Genomic DNA, 23,044 nt, shown 5'->3' on the forward strand with positions numbered 1-23,044 from the left:
TCTAGTAGTGCGCAGCTATAGAGATATCTAGAATTTCAATTTTTTTTTTTTCCTGAGACAGGGTCTCACTCTGTCACACACACTGGAGTGAAGTGGCACCATCTTTGCTCACTGCAGCCTCCACCTCCCAAGCTCAAGCGATCCCCCCACCTCAGCCTCCTGAGTAGCTGGGACCTCAGGTGTGCACTACCTTGCCCAGCAATTTTTTGTATTTTTGGCAGATTTTTTGTAGAGGTAGGGTTTCGCCGTGTTGCCCAGGCTGGTCTCAAACTCCTGGACTCAAGTGACCCGCTCACCTCAGCCTCACAAAGTGCTGGGATAACAAGCATAAGCTACCACACCGGCCAATAAAATTCTTATGTAAAGGAGTTTTCTTTTCTTTTTTTTTTTTTTTTTTTTTTGAGTTGGAATCTCGCTCTGTCGCCCAGGCTGGAGTGCAGTGGCACGATCTTGGCTCACTGCAAGCTCTGCCTCCCGGGTTCAAGTGATTCTCCTGCCTCAGCCTCCCAAGTAGCTGGCGGGGGTGGGTACAGGTGCATGTCACCACACCGAGCTAATTTTTTGTATTTTTAGTAGAGAAGGGGTATCACTGTGCTAGCCAGGATAGTCTCGATCTCCTGACCTCATGATTCGCCTGCCTTGGCCTCCCAAAGTGCTGGGATTACAGGCATGAGCCACTGCACCCGGCAGGATTTTCTTAAGATGTCATTGAATTGATGAAATAGGCTACATAAACCATAGCATTTCTTCTTAAAATCATATATGCAGTGTATATTTCCTTTAAATAAACTAATATTTTCTTCTTCTTTTTTTTTTTTTTTTTTTGAGACAAAGTCTCACTTTGTCACCCAGGCTAGAGTGCAGTGATGTGATTTCGGCTCACTGTAGTCTCTGCCTTCTGAGTTCAAGTGATTCTCCTGTCTCAGCCTCCCGAGTAGCTGGTATACAGTCGCACGCCACCACACCTGGCTAATTTTTGTGTTTTTTAGTAGAGACAGGGTTTCACCATGTTGGTCAGGCTGGTCTCAAACTCCTGACCTCCAGTGATCCAGCCACCTCAGCCTCCCGAAGTGCTGGGATTACAGGTGTGATCCACCTCACTCAGCTTTCTTTTAATCTAGCCTTACCCACCATGGGTCTAGTAAGAAGTCAAATCTTTGTTTATTATTGGGTAACAAGCTTTTTTGATTCATTTTAAATATTATCAGGTAGAAGTAGCAACTTAAAACCCTTTCTTAAATGAGAATAAAAGTCAGTCATAAACTTTTCACTGAGAAACATCTGACTAGTAGACTTGGAAACATCATTGAGGGGAATCTTTAATACCACAGAAAATGTAGAATAGTGATATATTGCCACTGTAAAGAAATAACCGAATCTGTAGTTTAGGCCAAAAGTAAACTCCAGGAAAAGATTAGTTAAGAACGACTGTTACTGTAGTGGGCCTGGTGTGGTGGCTCACGCCTGTAATCCCAGCACTTTGGGAGGCCAGGGTGGACAGACCACTTGACGTCAGGAGTTCAAGACCAGCCTGGCCAACATGGCGAAACCCCATCTCTACTCAAAATCCAAAAATTAGCCAGGCGTGGTGGTGCGTGCCTGTAATCCCAGCTACTTGGAAGACTGAGGCAGGACAATCGCTTGAACCCAGGAGGCAGAGGTTGCAGTGAGCCAAGATCATGCCACTGCACTCCAACCTGGGCAACAGAGCAACACTTTCTCTCAAAAAATAAAGACACAAAGAACTATTGTAGCATCCAGTTTTTATTTGGCAAGATTAATTTATTGTTGTAGTATTTATACAACTAGATTTAATGCTTTTTTTTAATTAAAATGTGTTTTTGTGAAAACAATGTTGACATATATGCATAAAGTTATACTACTGTGTTTTCAGAAAACAGAGGAAAAATCAGGATGATGACGAAGATGATGATGATGGGTTTTTTGGACCAGCCCTTCCTCCTGGATTTAAAAAGCAGGATGATTCTCCTCCAAGGTGATAAAGTGTAATATTTTAGGCTAGTCTTTCTTTAACATTTTAACTAATAAATTCTTAATTAATTAAAGAATTGTCTGAAATTATGTTTTAACTGAAATATTTATATAACATTTTGAAATGGGTCATTCATAGGTAAATGAAGTTGTTTCCTATAATAAAATTAATTATTTACATGTTTATGACACTTACATAGTTTACATAAAACTTCCACATCTCTTATTTGATATTAAGAAAAATGTTTTGTGGTAAACGGGGTGGATTATCCCTCTCCCCACTTTAATAACGGAGAAGGTCACTCACATAGTAAGTAGCAGACCCGGGGCTAGAATCTTGATGTTCTAACTTTTAATTCATTTGTTTTCTTAATTATTTATCAATAGAAGAAACAGATCCCCATGTGCCATGTTAGGCAATTGGACTAACTTCTCTGCATCTCAAATTTGTTATCTGTAAACTAGGATAACAGCATGTATTTTACAGAACTGTTGTGATGTTTGAGGTTTCATAGTTATCTACCTAGTCGTGTGTGTGCGTGTGTATGTGCGTGTGTGTATGTGTGTGTGCGTGTGTGCGTGCGTGTGTGTGCGTGTGTGTGTGCGTGTGTGTGTGTGTAATTTATATGGAGCCTGGCACAGAGTAAGTATATAGTAAATATTTATTCCTGTCTTTTTCCCAGAATTGTAAAATTTTTAAATGCCAAATATAAGATTACATGTTAAATTGTTGATAATTCATAATACTGTACACCAGTTTGCAAGAACAAGCAGAAAAGGTTATTTTATATTCAAAGTTTACAATCACATTTGGCAGCTCCTAATTTCATTCACTTTGATCCTTTTTGATATACAGAGATAGGCAAAGTAAGAATGATTTTTGCATTTTTGAGTGTAGCTAAAAAAACAAAGACAGATATGCCAGAGATCCACGTGTGGCTCTCAAAGCCTAAAAGTTACTATCTAGCCCTTTATAGAAAGTTTGCTGACCCCTAGGATGTAACATTCCTTTTCAGAAAACACGTTACTTAAATGTATAGTAGGTTTTTTTCTTGAGAATTATATTTTGACAGTAATAAAATATATGTGTAAAATAAACAGCTGGCATCATATATTGGAGTTAGAAACCTTTTATAGTACCATCGCATGCCATGGTTACATTCTTTACTATATTTTTAAGATTTTTACATATCAGTAATTTTATCACGACCAATCCCCCAAGGCCAGAAAGTTAAGCTATACTTGCATTTGTAGATTGTTAAAAATTTTACTCAGAAAAAAACCTATTCTGTACTCTTAGCTTGTAAGTGATACCTAAGTTTATCTTTTTAGCAGTGCCAAACTTCTCTCTTTTATATGCAAATTGTTCTGCTTAAAGAAGTTTCGTGAACCAAGATAAGAGATTATTAAATGGTCAGGATGGGAATCCAGACTTTCTGACTGCCAGTACTGTCTCTTCCCCCTGCCAGGATGCCTGTCTGTGGGGTTCTAATAGAACATGGTGCAACCTGGACATTTCAGCTTAGGACTTCAGTGCCCTCTGGGTTGGTAACTGGCACAGTGACAACTATGGGAAAAACATTGGTGCAAAAGCCAGGATGAAGAAACTTAAAAGTATGAAAGAGAGTACTTTTTAATTTTTAATCTTTTTAATTTTTTTCTACATAAAGTAAGCCTGTCTCTTTTTAAGATCCAGTATTCAGGCAAGTCTCTCTTTTGAAGTGATGGCAGTTGCCTCATTATGTTGCAGTAGGACAGCTCGAAAGAAAATGAACTTTGACATGAAGAAGACCAGGGTTTCAACTCTAGCTCAGCCACTTAGTAATTGCGTTAATCTTGGACATTATTTTGCTCATCTTAAAAGCAGAGTGACTACTGACCAGGACTGTCTTAAGGAAACGGAATGTGGTTAGCATAGTAACTGTTTTCCCTTTCTCTGAGTCTGAATGAACTAGCTGCATTCTTCTACAGTTCCATGTCATTGCTGTATTATTAGTGAGAACAATGTATAGATTTTTAATACTGCAATGGCATATAGACATATGGCCTTAGAAGAACTCCATTTCTACTTTGGCAGTTCTGACCATAATTATAATGCCCCTAAGGTACTTTTTTCACTGGATGATGAATATCAAACTGAAGGAAAGCCAAGGCACAAAATAAAAAAAGACCGTCACATATTTTGGTACATCAATTTTTTTAAAATATTACCATTTATATTTAATACAGTTATTTTTAGGAATTGGACATATGTCAGTGTCACAAAGATTGAGAATTATTGGCTTAGTCTCTAATTATTGACTAACAAGTAGAAAATTGAATTTTGAAAGTTAGGTTTTTAAAAGACATCTAGCAGAAAGATACTAGGTAATACTAGTAAAAATGTGTTAAATGAATTTCTTATTTTCAACATTTGTTACTATCTGACTTTATTATTTTTGTGAACTTTTATTCTGAAAACTGCCTTTTAAAGTGTAAATGATAAGAGTACATTTTATTTTTCAGGCCCATGATAGGTCCTGCATTGCCACCTGGTTTCATTAAAGCTACACGGAAAAGTGACAAAGGCAGAGATGATCCAGAACAACAGGTATCATCCCATTTCAACTCTAAGGTTGAAAAGAATAAGATGTATTGTAACTGGACTCAAGTGTAATGTAAGACTCGGTTATATTCAGATGGATTTAATTTAAGATTGTAACATAAGCAGATGAAATCAAAAGCTGTTCATAAACCTGAGATTCTGTTAGGCAAATAACAAGGTTGACAGCGTGTTACCTATTCATGCTTCTTATCTTTGAAGGAGACTTTAAAGAGTTAGAAGGATGCAACATGAAGAGTTTAAGGAATGATTGTGATTTGGCCTGGAGGAGACAAAGTTGAAGAGCTTCTTAATAATGGTTGTTACGTTGAAATTTACTTTCTCCTACCCAGCTCTGGGACCTGTGTATAAAAAAATGCACTGGTGGATAAGTAATTTTAGGAAAAGATAGACCAAATGACTTTGGAGTACAGTATAAAGGCCGTTTTTCTCCTTAACAAGAGTTGAGGTTTGTAGAGTACTTTATAGTTTGTAACGCGTTTCCCCTACATGTGGCCTGATTTTATCTCCACCACAGCTTCACGAAATAGATGCTGTCTGCACCTTACAAATGCTAAAGACCAGAGAAATGGGGCACCTTACCCGAGATGACGCCATCTTTACTGACCAAAGCCATGGCACAAACCCCGTTCTTATGACTTCAAATCACTTGTTCAGTCTGTTATACTGCAGTGCCTTCCTGTATGTGAATTCATGTATTCCAGAGACTCCTGTTTATCTCCACTAAGCATTCAACAGTTACACTGAGGTTGTTCCTCCAAGGACATGTAATGCAGTGGTTGTTAAAATCATGATTTCAGAGTCATTTACTTATTCTGTCAAATGCTTGCCGAACACCTGCAGTGCAGAAATGAACCTGTCAACAATTTATTTCATAAGACATTCAGGATCCAGCCACTTCTGCTCCCACCGTGGTCCAAGTGACCATCAAATTTTAGCCCTCTTATTGGCCTTCATGCTTTATGTAGCCCTTTCTCCTCCACTACCCCTTCTCAACACAACAGCTAAGGGGGTCCAAATGAAACAAAGGCAGATCATGTCACTGACACTCAAAACCACCAACTGCTCCTCCTTTCCCTAAGTCAAAGCCAGAGTCCTTTTAGGGTCCTGTACAGCTGATTATTTTTGCTTTGATGTGACTTCACGGGGCTCCTTGCTTTTCCTCCTCAAACACAGCAGGCCAGCTCCCACTCCTGAGCCTTGGTACCTGCTGTGCACGCCTATGCAAGATGCTCTTCCCCTGGGTATCTGCACGGCTGACCTCCTAGACATTCCATTTTTTGCTGGAATACTGTCTTTCCAGCACAGTCATCTCTGGCCCCCAAATTAAAATATGCTAACCTGTTCTTCCCTCCTTTCATTTTCTCCATAGTATTTATTACCACTGAAGATACCGTTAATTTTACTTCTGCTTCCTTATACATAGTGGATATTCAGAAGTATTTGTGGAATGAATGAATAAGTAAAACACAGTCCCTGCCCTGATCACACTTACAAGGTAGTGGGGGATACATACATCAATTTCCAACATTATGAATTATTTAAAGGTGAGACAAAATGTAACTGGAACCATGATGGGGGAATCTAATCTGAAAATGAGAAAAGGTCTTTTTCAGTAGGCACAGTGGTTCACGCCTATAATTTCAAGGTGGGTGGATTGCTTGAGCTCAGGAGTTGAAGACCACCCTGGTCAACATAGCAAAATTGCATCTCTACCAAAAATGCAAAAAATTTAGCCAGGCACGGTGACATATGCCTGTGTTGCCGCCTACCTGGGAGCTGAGGTTGGAGGATAGCTTGAGCCCAGGAGGCAGAGGTTGCAGTGAGTTGAGATCGTGCCATTGCACTCCAGCCGGGGTGACAGCAAGACCCTGTCGAAAAAGAAAAAGAAAAGGTCTTTTTATCTGAGCGAATGTCTACTAATCTGAAGTTTGATGAATTGGAGCTAGCTCAGCAAAGCAGGCAGGGAACATTGTTCCAGAGAGCAGGTGGCTTATCTGAAGGCAAAAGAGAGTGTGAAGAGGATGAAAGTTAGGGTTAAAGACCTTCAGTGTGGTGAGAAAGGAGAGCACAGGGAGAATGCCGAGGGAGAAGGTGCGGAAAGTAGGTAAGAGCTGCTCAGAGCCTTGTGTCAGGCTTAGCTTCACAATCAGTAACACGCCCTTGCCTCCTAGGGTTAAAAGGATTAAATCAGAATAGTAGGTGTATTAGTCTGTTTTCACACTGCTAATAAAGACATATCCGAGACTGGGTAATTTATAAGGAGAGAGGTCTCATTGACTCACAGTTTGGCATGGCTGAGGAGGCCTCAGGAAACCTACAGTCATCGCAGAAGGGGAAGCACTTTTATCTTCACATGGTGGCAACAAGAAGAAGAATGAGTGTCCAGTGAAGGGGGAAGCCCCTGATGAAACGGTCAGATCTTGTGAGAACAAACTCACTGTCACAAGAACAGGATGGGGGATGACCCCATGATTCAGTTACCTCCACCTTAGGAAGGTGGCAAGGAAATTTGCTTCTGCCTAGAGCCTTGTCGTACTATCTGTAACCTACTTTCAACTGGTTCTCAAAAAAAGTGTGTGTCTGTCTGTCAATCTCAAGGGGAAGGGAACAGAAAACAAACAAACCAAAAAAATGGATGGGGTAAACTGTAACGTACCACTCAGTAAATCTGAGTGAGGACATATCGGTGTTTATTGCACCCATCTTAGCACTTTCATATAGGTTCAAAAATTTTCAACATAAAAATTCGGGAAAAAAGTTTTCAAAGGCGTAGAGTAATTTAGCATTATTCACACTAGGAATTTTGTCCTAACCTACCTAGTCAGCAAAGGGATTGCTTACATCATCTCCCAGGTGGTACACATTCTACATTCCCTAACCTCTTTTGGTGAAATGTGAGGGATGATGCTGCAGGTCCTCATGTGAGGTCTTCTTGCTCTGATTGTTTATAATTTCCCTTTAATTGAAACTTTTTCAAAAGACCCATTTCAGATTTTCATTTCTCAAAGATGGGCTTCTCTTAGCCTCATTCCCAGCATATCTCCCCAAATTAAAACATACGCAATAGGCCGGGCGCGGTGGCTCACGCCTGTAATCCCAGCACTTTGGGAGGCGGAGGCAGGTGGATCACGAGGTCAAGAGATCGAGACCATCCTGGCCAACATGGTGAAACCCCGTCTCTACTAAAAAATACAAAAATTAGCTGGGCCTGGTGGCGTGTACCTGTAATCCCAGCTACTCAGGAGGCTGAGGCAGGAGAATTACCTGAACCCGGGGAGCAGAGCTTACAGTGAGCAGAGATCGCACCACTGCACTCCAGCCTGGCGCCTAGTGATGGGACAAGACTCTGTCTCAAAAAAAAAAAAAAAAAAACATACTAATGGTTGACATTTCTTGTGCACATACCACAAGCCAGACACTGCAAGAGCAGCATAAACTTAATCCAAACAACAATGCAGGGAGGTAGTGTGTCAGCTGAATGCCTGCAGCTGCAAATAACAGAAAATCCAACTCAAAATGGAACTTTACCTTCACTTAGTTAGCAAATGGGTTATTTCCTTGGTGATACTTGTTCTGTATTTTCAAAATAAGGACAATATGTTTCATATATAATAAGAGGTCTAGAGGTAAGATCATTCCAGGCTTGATTAATTCATTCCTCTCATGAGATCATCAAGGGCTCCAGGTTTTTCTGCCTTCCTGCTCTATAAGAGAATTAACACGTTGTTAATTCTCTTAGGCTGGCTGTCTTCATCATACCAAGAAGCCTGCCAAAGTTGTAAGACTTACACACAGCTAGCAGTGTCCAGACACAGAGGAGGAATGGTCCTTTCCCTGTGCCTCTTTTGTTGAAGAATGAAAACCCTACCAGTTTCCTGTAGACCTTCTGTGTTTATTTCACAAAAATTGTGTCATATGTCCATGCCTAAACCAATCAGTTGAGCAGGAAGAATAAGACCAAAGTAACTACTTTATAAACATGTCCATGCAACAGTTACTACTTTTTTTTTAGTGACTGGCCTAGAATTATCAATATTTTTCCCCAGGTATTAGAGAAGGTCCCAGTTCCCTCAGAATGGTGTGGCTCCAAAGAGGGTGAACAAAATGCTGGGTTCTCTTGGCAATGGAATAGTTATTGGTAGAAGCTGTTATAATTCCCATGTCAAAGACAAGAAAGCCAGCACTTAGAAAGGTTAGATAACATACCTGAAGTCACAGGGCTAGTACACTGGCAAATGAGGCCTTCAGCAAAGTCAGGCCAAAGTATAAACCAGTAGGGTACCTAATTTCTATTGTAATTCTGGATAAAATATACACCTTTTTTTTTAACTAAAAGAAATAACTCATCAGGACACCAAAATGATTTAATACCTAGTAGGATTTGGACATATTCTTCTGTTTCTGATTTTCAATTTAGTGTGTTTGGCCTGATTTCCTCTTTGCTTCTCCATCCCCTTTTTGTTTAGTGATACTTGTTTCTAAAAATTGCAGGCATCATCTTACCAATACATGCTAAGATTCTACCTTTATGAAACCATCTTTTATTCAGTTGGAAGTAAGACTGTCATTAGCTTATTCCAGTAATCCTGTATTGGTGCACCTGATTGGTGCTTCTATAGTTTTGTTTTCATGTCTCATAGTTTTAAAAAGTTCATTATATCTTTTACTTCTGAACATTTTGTGTCACCAAATATTTATATTTGTAGGGGCTATAAATATGTTTAACATAATGTCTATGACATTAGAAAGCTTACTATTGTAGATATAAGCTAGAAACACTAAATCACTAACAGTTGAGATAAAATAATAGAGGGACCCCTGTCATATACACAGAAAAAATACTGGCCATGATCTTGGAATATTTGATTCTTAGATAATAGTTTTATAAAACTTATAGTTGTTTACCTATTCTAATTACACTCTCTAAGCCTAGGTTTCCTAAAGAAAAAGAAAAAACAGAAATAGTGCCATTTTATAGTTTTTTTTACAAGGATCAAGTGAGATGTATGCCGAAATCCATCGTTATTAAGAATGTGTTTGTGTGCGTGTGTGTGTGTTTGTGTGTATGTCTGTGCGTGTTAGAGTAAGCCACAAGACAGCATATAATTGTCTAATTATTGTACTATTTTGAGAAGACTTTTAAGGAGGTGGGAGAGGTCTGCATGCCGTGGTTTGCCATCTCTGTGCTAGGCACTTGAGGAAGGTGAGGAAAAGTCCTCATGTTCAGTGATGAGCCAGCAATACGTTGGTTACTTTTTATTTTTTATGGAAAATCAGTTTCAGTGAAATTAGGTAATTTAGAATTACTTTTTATAACCTGTAGCTCTGCTCTTGGTTTAAAGGTAATGTCTTGTTTTAAAAGGAAACAGACAGCAGTGAAGATGAGGACATTGTGGGACCAATGCCTGCAAAGGGACCAGTCAACTATAATGTGACGACAGAGTTTGAAAAAAGGGCCCAGAGAATGAAAGAAAAACTGACCAAAGGAGATGATGTGAGTTTTAAAGACATTTCAGGAAATAAACCAAATGGATTCAAAATGTAAATTTTAGAAATAAACACTAAACTACATAACTTTGAATATATTTTATTTTTATGTATAACACAGATATTTTTTTAACTTAGGAGTGAGAACCCAGAAACTATAAAAGAAAAATAACAAATTGGATTACAGCCTTTGTAATGTTTGTGGCAAACATGTGACAAAACATCAGTCCTTTCTTTTAGAGTCTTAAGTAACTAAAACTTCAGCTGCATGACATAGTTGCTTATGCGTATGTATGTGCTCATCTTACACACTATATGTACTTTCCATGCTATTTTTTTCCTTTTATTTTTTTTCTCTGAAAGGATTCATCTAAACCCATTGTAAGAGAGTCATGGATGACTGAACTTCCTCCGGAAATGAAAGACTTTGGTCTTGGGCCAAGGACTTTTAAGAGAAGAGCTGATGACAAATCTGGAGATCGATCAATCTGGACAGATACTCCAGCTGATAGGGAAAGGAAAGCTAAGGTGAGAGGTGGTGTTTGTTCACGTATTTCTGTTCGTGTTGGCTGGATTTTGAAAAGACGTAATGCGAAATTTTTAAGGGTACTATTTTTTTTAATTATGATTCCAAAAGGATAATACAGATTTTCCTCTGGAGAAAGGTTATGAGGAACGAAAGTGACACCAATTGCTTGCTGTTTGCTTACTATTTACCAATAAACAGTCTCATTTAAACCTCAGGAAAACTCTGAGACATAGGTATAATGACCTGATTTTACAGATGGAGAAACTAACCTGCATGAGGTCAACTTCTAGGGTCACAGAGCTAGTAAGTGAAGAAAAACAACTTCATTTTAGACCTTTCTAACTCCAGATTCCCTGGTCTTTTTATACCATACTATCTTAATGAACATTTGTCTTTTAAAATATTTTGGGGGGAAAAAACAAAGCTGCAGATTAACCTAGCAAATTAGTGACACCCAGAGAAATCTCTCTCAAAATGATCATGTCTCAGCTGCACTAAGCTCTATGTTACTGTCAAGACAGACAAGAAGCACTATCACTTTTTTTTTTTTTTTTTTTGGAGACGGAGTTTTGCTCTTGTTACCCAGGCTGGAGTGCAATGGCGTGATCTCAGCTCACCGCAACCTCCGCCTCCTGGGTTCAGGCAATTCTCCTGCCTCAGCCTCCTGAGTAGCTGGGATTACAGGCACGCGCCACCATGCCCAGCTAATTTTTTTTTTTATTTTTAGTAGAGACGGGGTTTCACCATGTTGACCAGGATGATCTCGATCTCTTGACCTCGTGATCCACCCGCCTCAGCCTCCCAAAGTGCTGGGATTACAGGCATGAGCCACCGCGCCGGGCCAAGAAGCACTATTATTAATAAATTATCCAAAAAATTCCAGCTGGGCACAGTGGCTCACACCTGTAATCCCAGCACTTTCAGAGGCTGAGGCAGATGGATCACCTGAGGTCAGGAGTTCAAGACCAGCCTGGCCAACATGGTGAAACCCTGCCTCTACTAAAAATAGAAAAATCAGGCCGGGCGTGGTGGCTCAAGCCTGTAATCCCAGCACTTTGGGAGGCCGAGGCGGGTGGATCATGAGGTCAACAGATTGAGACCATCCTGGTCAACATGGTGAAACCCCATCTCTACTAAAAATACAAAAAATTAGCTGGGCACGGTGGCACGTGCCTGTAATCCCAGCTACTCAGGAGGCTGAGGCAGGAGAATTGCCTGAACCCAGGAGGCGGAGGTTGCGGTGAGCCGAGACCGCGCCATTGCACTCCAGCCTGGGTAACAAGAGCGAAACTCTGTCTCAAAAAAGAAAAATTAGCCAGGCATGGTGGCATGATATTATAATCCCAGCTACTTGGGAGGCTGAGGCAGGAGAATCACTTGAACCCAGGAGGTGGAGGCTGCAGTGAGCCAAGATCACGCCACTGCACTCCAGCCTATGTGACAGAGCAAGACTACATCTCAAAAAAAAAAAAATCTGTATGCATAGAATACATTATTTTTAAGTTTCTCTTCTTGAATCTTTTTCTGTTTGTTAACAAAACATTTCATTGTCTATTAGGAATTACACCAGTATCCCCAGCACCACTCCTTAAATTTACTCCATCTGTGGGTTTTGTTTTTCTTTTTGTTTGTTTGTTTGTTTTTTAAGAGACAAGGTCTCTCTGTCACCCAGGTTGGACTACAGTGGCACAATCCTAGCTCACTGCAGCCTCAAACTCGTGGGCTCAGCCTCTTGAGGAGCTGGGACTACAGGCACACAGCTAATTCTTTTACCTTTTATTGTTGTAGAGACAAGGTCTTGCTGTGTTGTCCAGGCTAGTCTCAAGCTCCTGGGCTCAAGCGATCCTCCCAAAGTGCTGGGATGACAGGCATGAGCCACTGCCCAACATGTCTCCCAAGGTTTTAACTGCTGTAAGACATCCTGTTCAGTTCTCAAATGCTTGACTAACTGTCACCGTTATAAATGTACCAGTTCTGACTAGAGCAGTTCCACACTTGGTTCATGCCACTAACTCTGTTATCTCATTCGTCAGTACCTGGAAGTATCAGATTTCTGTTTCGGTCCGTAATGATCATTCTCTTGCTCTGTCAGGAATTGTATTTGGTTGCAAGTGATAGAAAGATGCAAGTGCTCCTTAAGGGGTTTTCATTTTAGTGGGGAACCGCCTGTGAAATAAACCGCGGTACCCTTAGAGTGCGGGGGGCATGTAGCAAGCAGGCTCCACACTCGCGCACCCTGCCTGCATGTTGGGCAGCATCGTACAGAATCGCTCTTTTGTCCTAAGACTGAAGAGACTCTGAGAGCTGTAATAGGAAGGAGAGGTGAACCATCACACGTGGGGCAGGAGAGGCAGCAAAGGATGTGGGTCCAGGAGGGCCGCGAAAACCTTGAAAGGCTGCTGTTGGAATGCCATTCTTTCTTAGCTGGTTTGGAAATCAATAAAAATTATTTGTTGGAGTTTTTATAATTTAGCCCCTAAATTATCTCCAAAAAGACACTTAATTCCCTTGCTCCCGTGGTTTTTTTGTGACTATGTATTTGTTCTTTTTTATGTCCTTCTGTTTCTCATTGTAGATGAATGTCTAGCTTACAGCCAGATATACAGGGAGTCTTCCTTGGAGGAAAATACCATGGAATAATAGAACACATGGAAACCTGTATTGTTTGAACTTAAGACATTTTAATCCCTATGACTGAGTTCTTTAACCCTGGCCATTCTTTTCTTGTTTAGTATTTGCAGAGGACTCATAAAGGGATGATTAATGCCTCTTAAATTTTATATAATACTATATTTCAGAGTATAGTACCGCAGACTTATATTTATGTCACAAACAACACAGTATCACAGAGCTATTCATTTTCTGTCTTTGATCCTGTGTAAAGTTCACGACTAATTTTTATAACAGATGTTAGCCATATTTCCTTATTGACAGGTTCTCTCCACTCCATCCTACTTCTTATAGTTGTTTTTCCAGCATACCTTTACTGTTCTCACATTAATTCAGCCAATGTGGCCTCAAAGAAATAAGATTGCTCTTTAGAAAGTAATGAAAATGTTTTACATACATTAATTGAATGAGATCAGTTACCTCCTCGCTTCCCACTCTTTATTTATTTATTTATTTATTTTTTTAATAAAGACAGGGTTTCACCATGTTGCTCAGGCTGGTCTTGAACTCCCGACCTCAGGTGATCCACCCGCCTTGGCCTCCAAAGTGCTTGGATTACAGGTGTGAGCCACCACGCCCAGCCTTTTATTTTTATTTATTTATTCCCCCCCACCACTCTTGACAATATCTACTACCTCTTAGTAGTAAATGGTTGGGTTTTTATCTCCATTACACCATAACATCACTGTTCTTTTAATATTTATAGGCAAAACCGTCTATTTTCCGGGAAAATGTAGAAATGAGCTCTTTCTATGTTTTTAACTTGCTTTATTAAATACAGTGTTGTTTTAGTCCGTGAGGCCTCCTTAGTTTTCCTAAGCAAATAAAAACAATATAAGAATATGCTCACCCCTGTAATCCCAGCACTTTGGGAGTCTGAGGCAGGGTGATTATGAGGTCAAGAGATTAAGACCATCCTGGCCAACCTGGTGAAACCCCATCTCTACTAAAAATACAAAAATGAGCTGGGCGTGGTGGTGGCCGCCTGTAATCTCAGCTTCTCTGGAGGCTGAGGCAGGAGAATCACTTGAACCTGGGGAAGCAGAGGTTGCAGTGAGCTGGGATTGTGCCACTGCACTCCAGTCTGGTGACAGAGGAGACTCCATCTCAAAAAAAAAAAAAAAATTATATATGTGTGTGTGTGTGTGCGCGCACGTTTAGAGACCAGTGGTTTTCAGTAGTTTTTATATGACCCGTCCCCATTCCTGGTTGGGAGCATGTTTTCTAGAATATCACTGTAACATTTTTTCTAATTAAAATATGTTAGACTAGGCACTTCATGTGTGCTAATAGAAATGATAGTTTTGTTTTAAATTCCAGTTTCTTATATATTTTTTTTTTTGAGACAGTCTTGCTCTGTCACCCAGGCTGGAGTACAGTGGCGCCATCTCGGCTCACTGCAACCTTCGGCTCTCAGATTCAAGCAGTTCTTGTGCCTCAGCCTCCCAAGTAGCTGGGACCACAGGCACCTGCCACCACACTCAACTAAATTTGTGTATTTTAGTAGAGACAGGCTTTCACCATGTTGCCCAGGGTGGTCTCAAACTCCTGGGGTCAGGCAGGCCACCTGCCTCTGCCTCCCAAAGTGCTAGGATTACAGGTGTGAGCCCCACGCCGGCCTCTTGCTGCTGTGTTTGTATATTGACCTTGTATCCTGCAGCTTTGCGATACTTACTTAGTAGTTCCAGGAGTTTTTCTGGTAAATTCTTTGGAGTTTGCTACATAGTCTGTAATTGCTACATAGTGCTAGGATCTGTGAATAAATGCTTTTTTTTTTTCAAAATATACACCTTTTATTTCTTTTTCTCTGTTTTTTTTTCCCTCCGTGCTGATTTTATTATTTTTGAAAGCAGTAATGTAGGATATTTTATAATTGTATGATTCAGTAGTGTGTTATCCGTGTTCATTTTTAAGCCTATTTTCACTTCTGTATCTCACCATTGTTAGTGAGATATAGAAGTTCAATACATAGGGTGACTGATTGGGGTTTTTTTTTTTCTTGTTTTCAAGAAAATCATAGACTAGAGCAGTTACTGATCCCTTATCAAGTATGTTAATATTTCAGGGTTGTTTGTTTGTTTGTTTGTTTGTGACTGAGTCTCCCTCCATCTCCCAGGCTAGTGCAATGCTGCAGTCTCGGCTCACAGCAGTCTCTGCCTCCCAGATTCAAGCAATCCTACCTCAGCTTCCCGAGTCACTGGGATTATAGGCACCCACCACCATGCCTGGCTAACAGTTGTATTTTCAGTAGAGACAAGGTTTCACCATGTTGCCCAGGCTGGTCTTGAACTCCTGACCTCAGGTGATCTACCTACCTTGGCCTCCCAGAGTGCTAGGATTACAGGCATGAACCACTATGCCTGACCAAGTATGTTAATATTTCTAATCAGAAGGGATTTCACAAGCCTGGCTTGGTTGTGTCTCTTGTTACTTAATCTAAGCAACAATAATATTTTTTATTTTATCTTAACTTTATGATTCAGTAGTGTGTTATCTGTGTTCACTCCTCAGGAAACACAAGAAGCAGGGAAGTCATCCAATAAGAAGGAAGAAGAACATATATTATCAGGAAGAGATAAGAGACTGGCTGAGCAGGTATCTTCATATAACGTAAGTAAGAAAATAAGATGTAAAGAGCCAGGTGTGATGGCTCTTGCCTAGAACCCCAGCTACTTGGGAGGCTGAGGCAGGAGATCACTTGAGGCCAAGAGTTCAAGACCAGCTTGGGCAGCATATCAAGATCTCGTTTCTAAAAAAAGTTTTTTTAATTCGCCAACTGATGTGGGAAGATCACTTGAAGGCCTTCCCTGCCTTCTGTCTCAAAAAAAAAAAAAAGCCAGAAACAAAATATATAGCCTTTTTCCGCTTTTAGTTTTCTTTGTATTTTTTCTCTTTCTTTGATATGTCTGCCTCTTTACCATGCACTTTTTTTTTTGAGACGGAGTTTTGCTCTCGTTACCCAGGCTGGAGTGCAATGGCGCGATCTCGGCTCACCGCAACCTCCGCCTCCTGGGTTCAGGCAATTCTCCTGCCTCAGCCTCCGGGTAGCTGGGATTACAGGCACGCGCCACTGTGCCCAGCTAATTTTTTGTATTTTTAGTAGAGACGGGGTTTCACCATGTTGACCAGGATGGTCTCGATCTCTTGATCTCGTGATCCACCCACCTCGGCCTCCCAAAACCATGCACTTTTTATACATCCATCCTGAAAAAAACTTTTCAGGATGGATGTATAAAAATATATATGCGACATATATATGTGTTTTTATAAAGTTCTTCTGTGTCTTCCAATTCAAATTTTACTTGTTAAGTTAGCAGAAATCTAATTACTAGAGATGATGGGTAGCACTTGATGAGAGAAAGCAAGAACCCTACTCACTCACGGAGCGCCTCCATTTATAAATGTTTAAATTATAAGCAGATTTGGAAAGTTGTATATAAATAAATATGGGAGAAAAAATGTTTTTTGAATGTAGTTCAATCTAAATTTACAAACTTAATGGTCAGTATTCATTTGGCATATTATTTTGTTATATTCTGTCTTTTTAAAAAATGGTAACTGTTGGATGGTGCCTGCACAAAAGGGCAATGATAAATGTCCCAGCTCAAAGAATAAATGTAAATTCCTGAACCCACTGGTCCCTGAAAGATATTTAGGAAAATTATTTTCTGTTCCCAGTATATTAACTAAAGAAAATTCCATGCTCTAAAATATAGTTAGCGTGATTTATTGTATATATGTTGACCAGTACCACAGTGAAGCATGCTTAAAACATTTTTGGAAATTGACCAAAAACTCAGCCCACTTGGAGTATTTATGAAAACTTACTACCTCAAAAGTCAAGTCTCAACAAAATTGAAGGAATTACTATCATTCAAACCAAATTCTCTGACCACAAAGAATTGAATTTGGGTTCAGAATAACTTAAAAACTGGAAATCAGAAAAACTCAAAAATTTAAATTTTGCATCAAAGAAAAAATGATAATGGAAGTTAGAAAACATAGACCTGAATGACAAAAAATACAACATATCAAAATGGGTGCGATGCCATTTGAAGTGGTATTTAGAGGGAAAATTTAGAGCCATAACGAGTTATGTAAGAAAAGACCAATGGCTGAAAATAAGTGAGCTAGCCTTTTCTGAACTGGCATTTCTTACCAAACTAAACAGACATGTACCCTGCTATTTTCCTTTTGGGTATTTACTTAAGAAAAATGAGGCCGGGCGCGGTGGCTCAAGCCTGTAATCCCAGCACTTTGGGAGGCCGAGGTGGGTGGATCACGAGGTCAAGAGATCGAGACCATCCTGGTCAACATGGTGAAACCCCGTCTCTACTAAAAATACAAAAAATTAGCTGGGCACGGTGGCGCGTGCCTGTAATCCCAGCTACTCGGGAGGCTGAGGCAGGAGAATTGCCTGAACCCAGGAGGCGGAGGTTGCGGTGAGCCGAGATCGCGCCATTGCACTCCAGCCTGGGTAACAAGAGCAAAACTCCGTCTCAAAGAAAAAATAAATAAATAAATAAAATAAAAAAGAAAAATTAAAACATATCCACACAAAGAGTTGAATATGTTGTTCTTAATAGCAACAAAAATCTTATCCAAGAATTTCACAGATGCTTCATTTGTAATAGTTAAATACAGTAAGCAGCTCAAGTGTTTATCAGTAAGAGAAAACTGAACTCAGGTATAAATGAAACTACTCGCCAATAAAATGGAACACATTACAAATAAATAAAACATGGATGAAGCTCGGAGTGAAAGAAGTCTCAACACAGGCGGGTACTTACTTCTTACTGTGTTTATGTGGAGCTCTAGAATAAGCAAAATCAACATAAGGTGGAAAAACTTAGAATGCTGGTAGTTGCAGGAGGGTATGGAGTCTGACCGGGAAGGAGCATACTTTCCTACGCCTGAGGCAATGGAAAGGTTCCAGATCTTGATTGAAGTTTGAGCTATAAAACTCACCGACTATACACTTAATATTTATGCATTTCATCATATGTACATTTATCTGAAAAATGTATAAACAAATATTGAACTCAAACGCATGCTTCGGTATTTAGGAGGACAGGTAGTGATGTTTACAATTTACTTTAAAATACATCCAAAAAATTCGGGTTCTACTCAAGATGAAATTCCAGAGACTTTCTATTCAAAGTATTAATAGCCTTAGGACTAAAGCACTGGTGCTCGCGTCAGCAGCACATACGCTGAAATCGAAACGGGGCAGAGAAGATTAGCGTGGCCCCTGCGCAAGGATGACACGAGAAAAAAAATAAAAAATTTTTTAAAAAAGACTAAACCACTCCAGAAACCTTAGCTTTTGATAAATCGGGCAGTTTTTAAAATACTTCAATGAAGACAAAATAAAAATCCATCAAGAAGTTTGGCATTCGTTTTCAAAAGCCATCACAGACCCATCTTATTCTAAAATGAATTGCTCTTGGCTAGCCATAGTGGCTCACACCTGTAATCCCAGCACTTTGGGGGAGACTCAGAAGGGAGGATCTCCTGAGGCCAAGAGTTAGAGACCAGCCTGGGCAATATAGTGAGACCCCATCTCTACCAAAATAAAAAGGTAAAAAATAAACTCACAGTCCCAGCTACTTGGGAGGCTGAGATTGGAGGATCACTTGAGCCTAGGAGTGAGGTTACAGTAAGCTATGACCGCAGCACTGCACTCCACGGCAGTGTCTACACGGAGCAAGACCCCGTCTCTAAAAAAATTTTTTTAATAAATAAAAAATGCTCTAAATATTGTAAATTGTTAGAAAATGCAAGCATTTGTGTTAAATGATTAACTATGGTGAATCAGCAAATTAGTAATTTAGCAGATTAATCTTTTTTTTTTTTTTTTCCGAGACGGAGTTTCGCTCTTGTTACCCAGGCTGGAGTGCAATGGCGCGATCTCGGCTCACCGCAACCTCCGCCTCCTGGGTTCAGGCAGTTCTCCTGCCTCAGCCTCCCGAGTAGCTGGGACTACAGGCACGCGCCACCGTGCCCAGCTAATTTTTTGTATTTTTAGTAGAGACGGGGTTTCACCATGTTGACCAGGATGGTCTCGATCTCTCGACCTCGTGATCCACCCGCCTCGGCCTCCCAAAGTGCTGGGATTACAAGCGTGAGCCACCGCGCCCGGCCCAGCACATTGATCTCTTACATCAGTTTCAGCTTTTGATCTTCAGTGAATTGACTGCCTCTAGGTGTTTCTACCTTATTATAATTTAGCACTAGTTTGGTTCTGTGTGTCACAGTGTGCAAATTATCCCAAATCAGACCAACAGGAGTACACCTGAAACGACTGATAGTAAAGTTTTATTTCTTTTATCATCATGAATTTGAGCACTTGAATTGTTTTCATTGCTTGTATAGTAATCGTCCAGTGATTTAATGTATTCCTCTGTCTCTCTTGATGTTTAACTTACTAATATAAGGGATTGATACACTGAAACCTGCCATCTTTAGTTCTCCATTTTCGTTTGCTTTTTGTTACCTTATACACAATTTTGCTCATCATTATTAATCATTTTCCTCAGTAATGCCTTTAGGTAAAGTACTAAGGTCCATACAACTCCATTCTTATATCTCCACGCTCTGCTCAAACTTTCTTCTCTATTTTCTTCAGCTTTTTGTTATATATTTAGGCCTTCCCCTAACAACTCTTGTTAGCCTGTCAAGCTTCATCATTACTACCTCACTAAGGAGTTATTATCTCATTAGCAAGGAAAGATGGGAAAGCCAGGGAAGGGAGGAGAAATGTGGAGAAATGGTGCTAAGAGAGTTAGCTTTTTTACATTTATACATAAATAGAATGCTGCAAACATGGTTTTCCATCCGAAAATTAACCTTACTGCACTCCTTTGTGTTGGCATCCTATCTACTATTAATACGAAACTGCTAGAAAGAATGAGCTACAAGTGGATTCCACATCCAGTGGATCACCTCTATCAGAACTTGAGTAGTAAAAGCAAGGTTTCTGAGACCCACAGTTGGCAGTTTTGATTCACTATATCTATGATGGGACTGAAGAATCTATATTTCTTTTCAGCCAGTTAGTGTTGGAGACCAGCAATCTTCAAATTTTTTTACTTGGTATCCCCTAAAACTCTGTGCGTGTGTGTGAGACCTTCAAATATTTTTACTTGGTATCCCCTAAAACTGTGAGAGTATGTGTGTTTGTGTGTGTGTGTGTCCTTCGAATGTTTTTACTTGGTATCCCCTAAAACTCTGTGTGTGTGTGTGTGTGTGTGTGTGTGTGTCCTTCGAATGTTTTTACTTGGTATCCCCTAAAACTCTGTGTGTGTGTGTGTGTGTGTGTGTGTGTGTGTGTGTGTGTGAGTTTTGAGACCAAGTCTCACTCTTTTCCATCACCCAGCTGGAGTACAGTGGCACAATCTCAGCTTACTACGCTCTCTACCTGGATGCAAGCGATCCTCCTGCCTCAGCCTCCCAAATAGCTGGGACTACAGGCACACACCACCATACTGGCTAGTTTTTAGATTTTTAGTAGAGATGGGGTTTCACTTTGTTGGCCAGGCTAGTCTTGAACTTATCACCTCAGGTGATCTGCCAGCCTCGGCCTCCCAAAGCGCTGGACTTACAGGCGTGAGCCACTGTGCCTGGCCCTAAAACTGTGTATTTTTTAACTTGACATCTAAAAATTTTCATCATAAGGGCCTCATGTGGTGGCTCATGCCTGTAATCACAGCATTTTGGGAGGCTGAGGCGGGTAGATTACAAGGTCAGGAGTTTGAGACCAGCCTGGCCAACAAGGTGAAACTGGGTCTCTACTAAAAATACAAAAATTAGCCAGGTGCGGAGGTGCATGCCTATAATACCAGCTACTCAGGAGGCTGAGGCAGGAGAATTGTTTGAACCCAGGAGATGGAGATTGCAATGAGTGGAGATCACGCCACTGCACTCCAGCCTGGCGACAGAGCAAGACTCTGACTTGGGGAAAAAAATGGTAAATAATTATTAACTACAAAATAAAATGCAAGTTTTACTTACTCTTTTAATGAAATACTTTTTTCTTGTTAGTTCCTGGTCTTGGGTGAATGTTACTCACTGCCGGAGTAAGACAGGTTTCCTACAATGTGCACTACTTGGTTGATGGGCACTGAAGCTTCAGACTTCAGCACTGTACAGTTTCATCCATATTACCAAAGTCCACTTATACCTCAAAGCTATTGGAATAAAAATAAAAGAAAAAAATATAAGACAAGTTTTAGCATCAGTTGTGTTCTCTTATACTTCTAAGAGGTGAGAAACCAAGTTTGGATAAAGAAGTAAATGCGGTGAGCTGAGATTGCGCCGTTGCACTCCAGCCTGGGTAACGAGCGAAACTCCGTCTCACAAAAAAAAAGAAGTAAATGAGAATGAACCCATTTTGTTATAGCGATATCATTCTGTTCTTTGAACTGTTTGAGTTATTCTCTTTAACCTCATATTGATCTATTTACAAAAACTGTTAATAGTTTCTTAACCGTCAGTTCTTTAGAATCTCCTTTGACTTTTTTCACATTGATTCTATGAATGAGTTTTCTCATTCTTTCCAAGCCTATGTGATGGAAGTAGTAACATTTACAGAGATGGTATGAGGCCGTAGTAAATGCTCGGTAAATAACATGTAGCATTTGTTGTTTCTTATGTAGCCAGCACTGCACTAAGTCCTGTGTGCTCAGTAGCTCATTGAGCTTCTCCCTAATGTACTTAGAGATTATAATGACCGCTACCATTACGCAGCTGGGGAAGTGAGACTGCAGACTTGCCCGTTGTTACCAGTGCTGAAAGCATCAGGGCCAGCACTGCACTAAGTCCTGTGTGTTCAGTAGCTCATTGAGCTTCTCCCTAATGTACTTAGAGATTATAATGACCGCTACCATTATACAGCTGGGGAAGTGAGACTGCAGACTTACCCGTTGTTACCAGTGTTGAAAGCATCAGGACCGGCACTGCACTAAGTCCTCTGTGCTCAGTAGCTCATTGAGCTTCTCCCTAATGTACTTAGAGATTATAATGACCGCTAACATTACGCAGCTGGGGAAGTGAGACTGCAGACTTGCCCGTTGTTACCAGTGTTGAAAGCATCAGGACCGGCACTGCACTAAGTCCTGTGTGTTCAGTAGCTCATTGAGCTTCTCCCTAATGTACTTAGAGATTATAATGACCGCTACCATTATACAGCTGGGGAAGTGAGACTGCAGACTTGCCCATTGTTACCAGTGCTGAAAGCATCAGGACCATCATTGCAACGCAGATTTTTTGAATTTGGAGCTTGTTTTTATTTCTCCATGCTCCATGTATTGATTACCTATTTTTTCTTTTTTCTTTTTCTTTTTTTTTTTTTTTTGAGACGGAAGTTCACTCTTGTTGCCATTCTGGAGTGCAATGGCGCAATCTCGGCTCACTGCAACCTCTACTTCCCAGGTTCAAGTGATTCTCCTGCCTCCCAAGTAGCTTGGATTATAGGTATGCCTGTAATCCCACCACGCCCGGCTAATTTTGTATTTTTAGTAGACACGGGATTTCTCCCTGTTGGTCAGGCTGGTCTCGAACTCCCGACCTCAGGTGATCCACCCACCTCCACCTCCCAAAGTGCTGGGATTACAGGCATGAGCCACTGCGCCCAGCCTTGATTACCTATTTTTTCTTAGCAATATATATATATATATATATTTTTTTTTTTTTTTTTTTTTTTTGCCTCCTTCAGTTTTGTGGAACATAAAGAATCGGAAAGCACTTGATTTGCTAATCAG

The 23,044-nt window shown here is 40.3% G+C and overlaps 1 protein-coding gene, 1 long non-coding RNA gene and 1 other non-coding gene across 4 annotated transcripts in view; 2 read left to right on the plus strand and 1 right to left on the minus strand.

Annotated features, from left to right (window-relative positions):
- GPALPP1 (GPALPP motifs containing 1) overlaps nucleotides 1-23,044 on the plus strand; it is a 41,773-nt gene that overhangs the window by 12,419 nt on the left and 6,310 nt on the right. For both annotated transcript variants that reach the window (XM_008998219.5, XM_008998218.5), the window contains exons 3-7: nucleotides 1,895-1,996; nucleotides 4,498-4,582; nucleotides 9,960-10,091; nucleotides 10,448-10,612; nucleotides 15,795-15,893. In XM_008998219.5, coding sequence (XP_008996467.1) covers nucleotides 1,895-1,996; nucleotides 4,498-4,582; nucleotides 9,960-10,091; nucleotides 10,448-10,612; nucleotides 15,795-15,893 — 583 coding nt within the window. The remainder of the gene's footprint in view (nucleotides 1-1,894; nucleotides 1,997-4,497; nucleotides 4,583-9,959; nucleotides 10,092-10,447; nucleotides 10,613-15,794; nucleotides 15,894-23,044) is intronic.
- On the minus strand, nucleotides 5,296-21,472 carry LOC118153957 (uncharacterized). Its single transcript, XR_004743819.3, has 3 exons — nucleotides 21,297-21,472; nucleotides 6,367-6,465; nucleotides 5,296-5,431 (listed from the first exon to the last, which is right to left on the minus strand). It is a non-coding gene; the product is annotated as an uncharacterized LOC118153957 (long non-coding RNA).
- Nucleotides 18,473-18,574, plus strand: LOC118154252 (U6 spliceosomal RNA). The gene has a single exon (XR_004744138.1). It is a non-coding gene; the product is annotated as a U6 spliceosomal RNA (small nuclear RNA).

The sequence above is a fragment of the Callithrix jacchus genome, chromosome 5, assembly GCF_049354715.1.
Source record: "Callithrix jacchus isolate 240 chromosome 5, calJac240_pri, whole genome shotgun sequence".
Classification (NCBI taxonomy): Eukaryota; Metazoa; Chordata; class Mammalia; order Primates; family Cebidae; genus Callithrix; species Callithrix jacchus.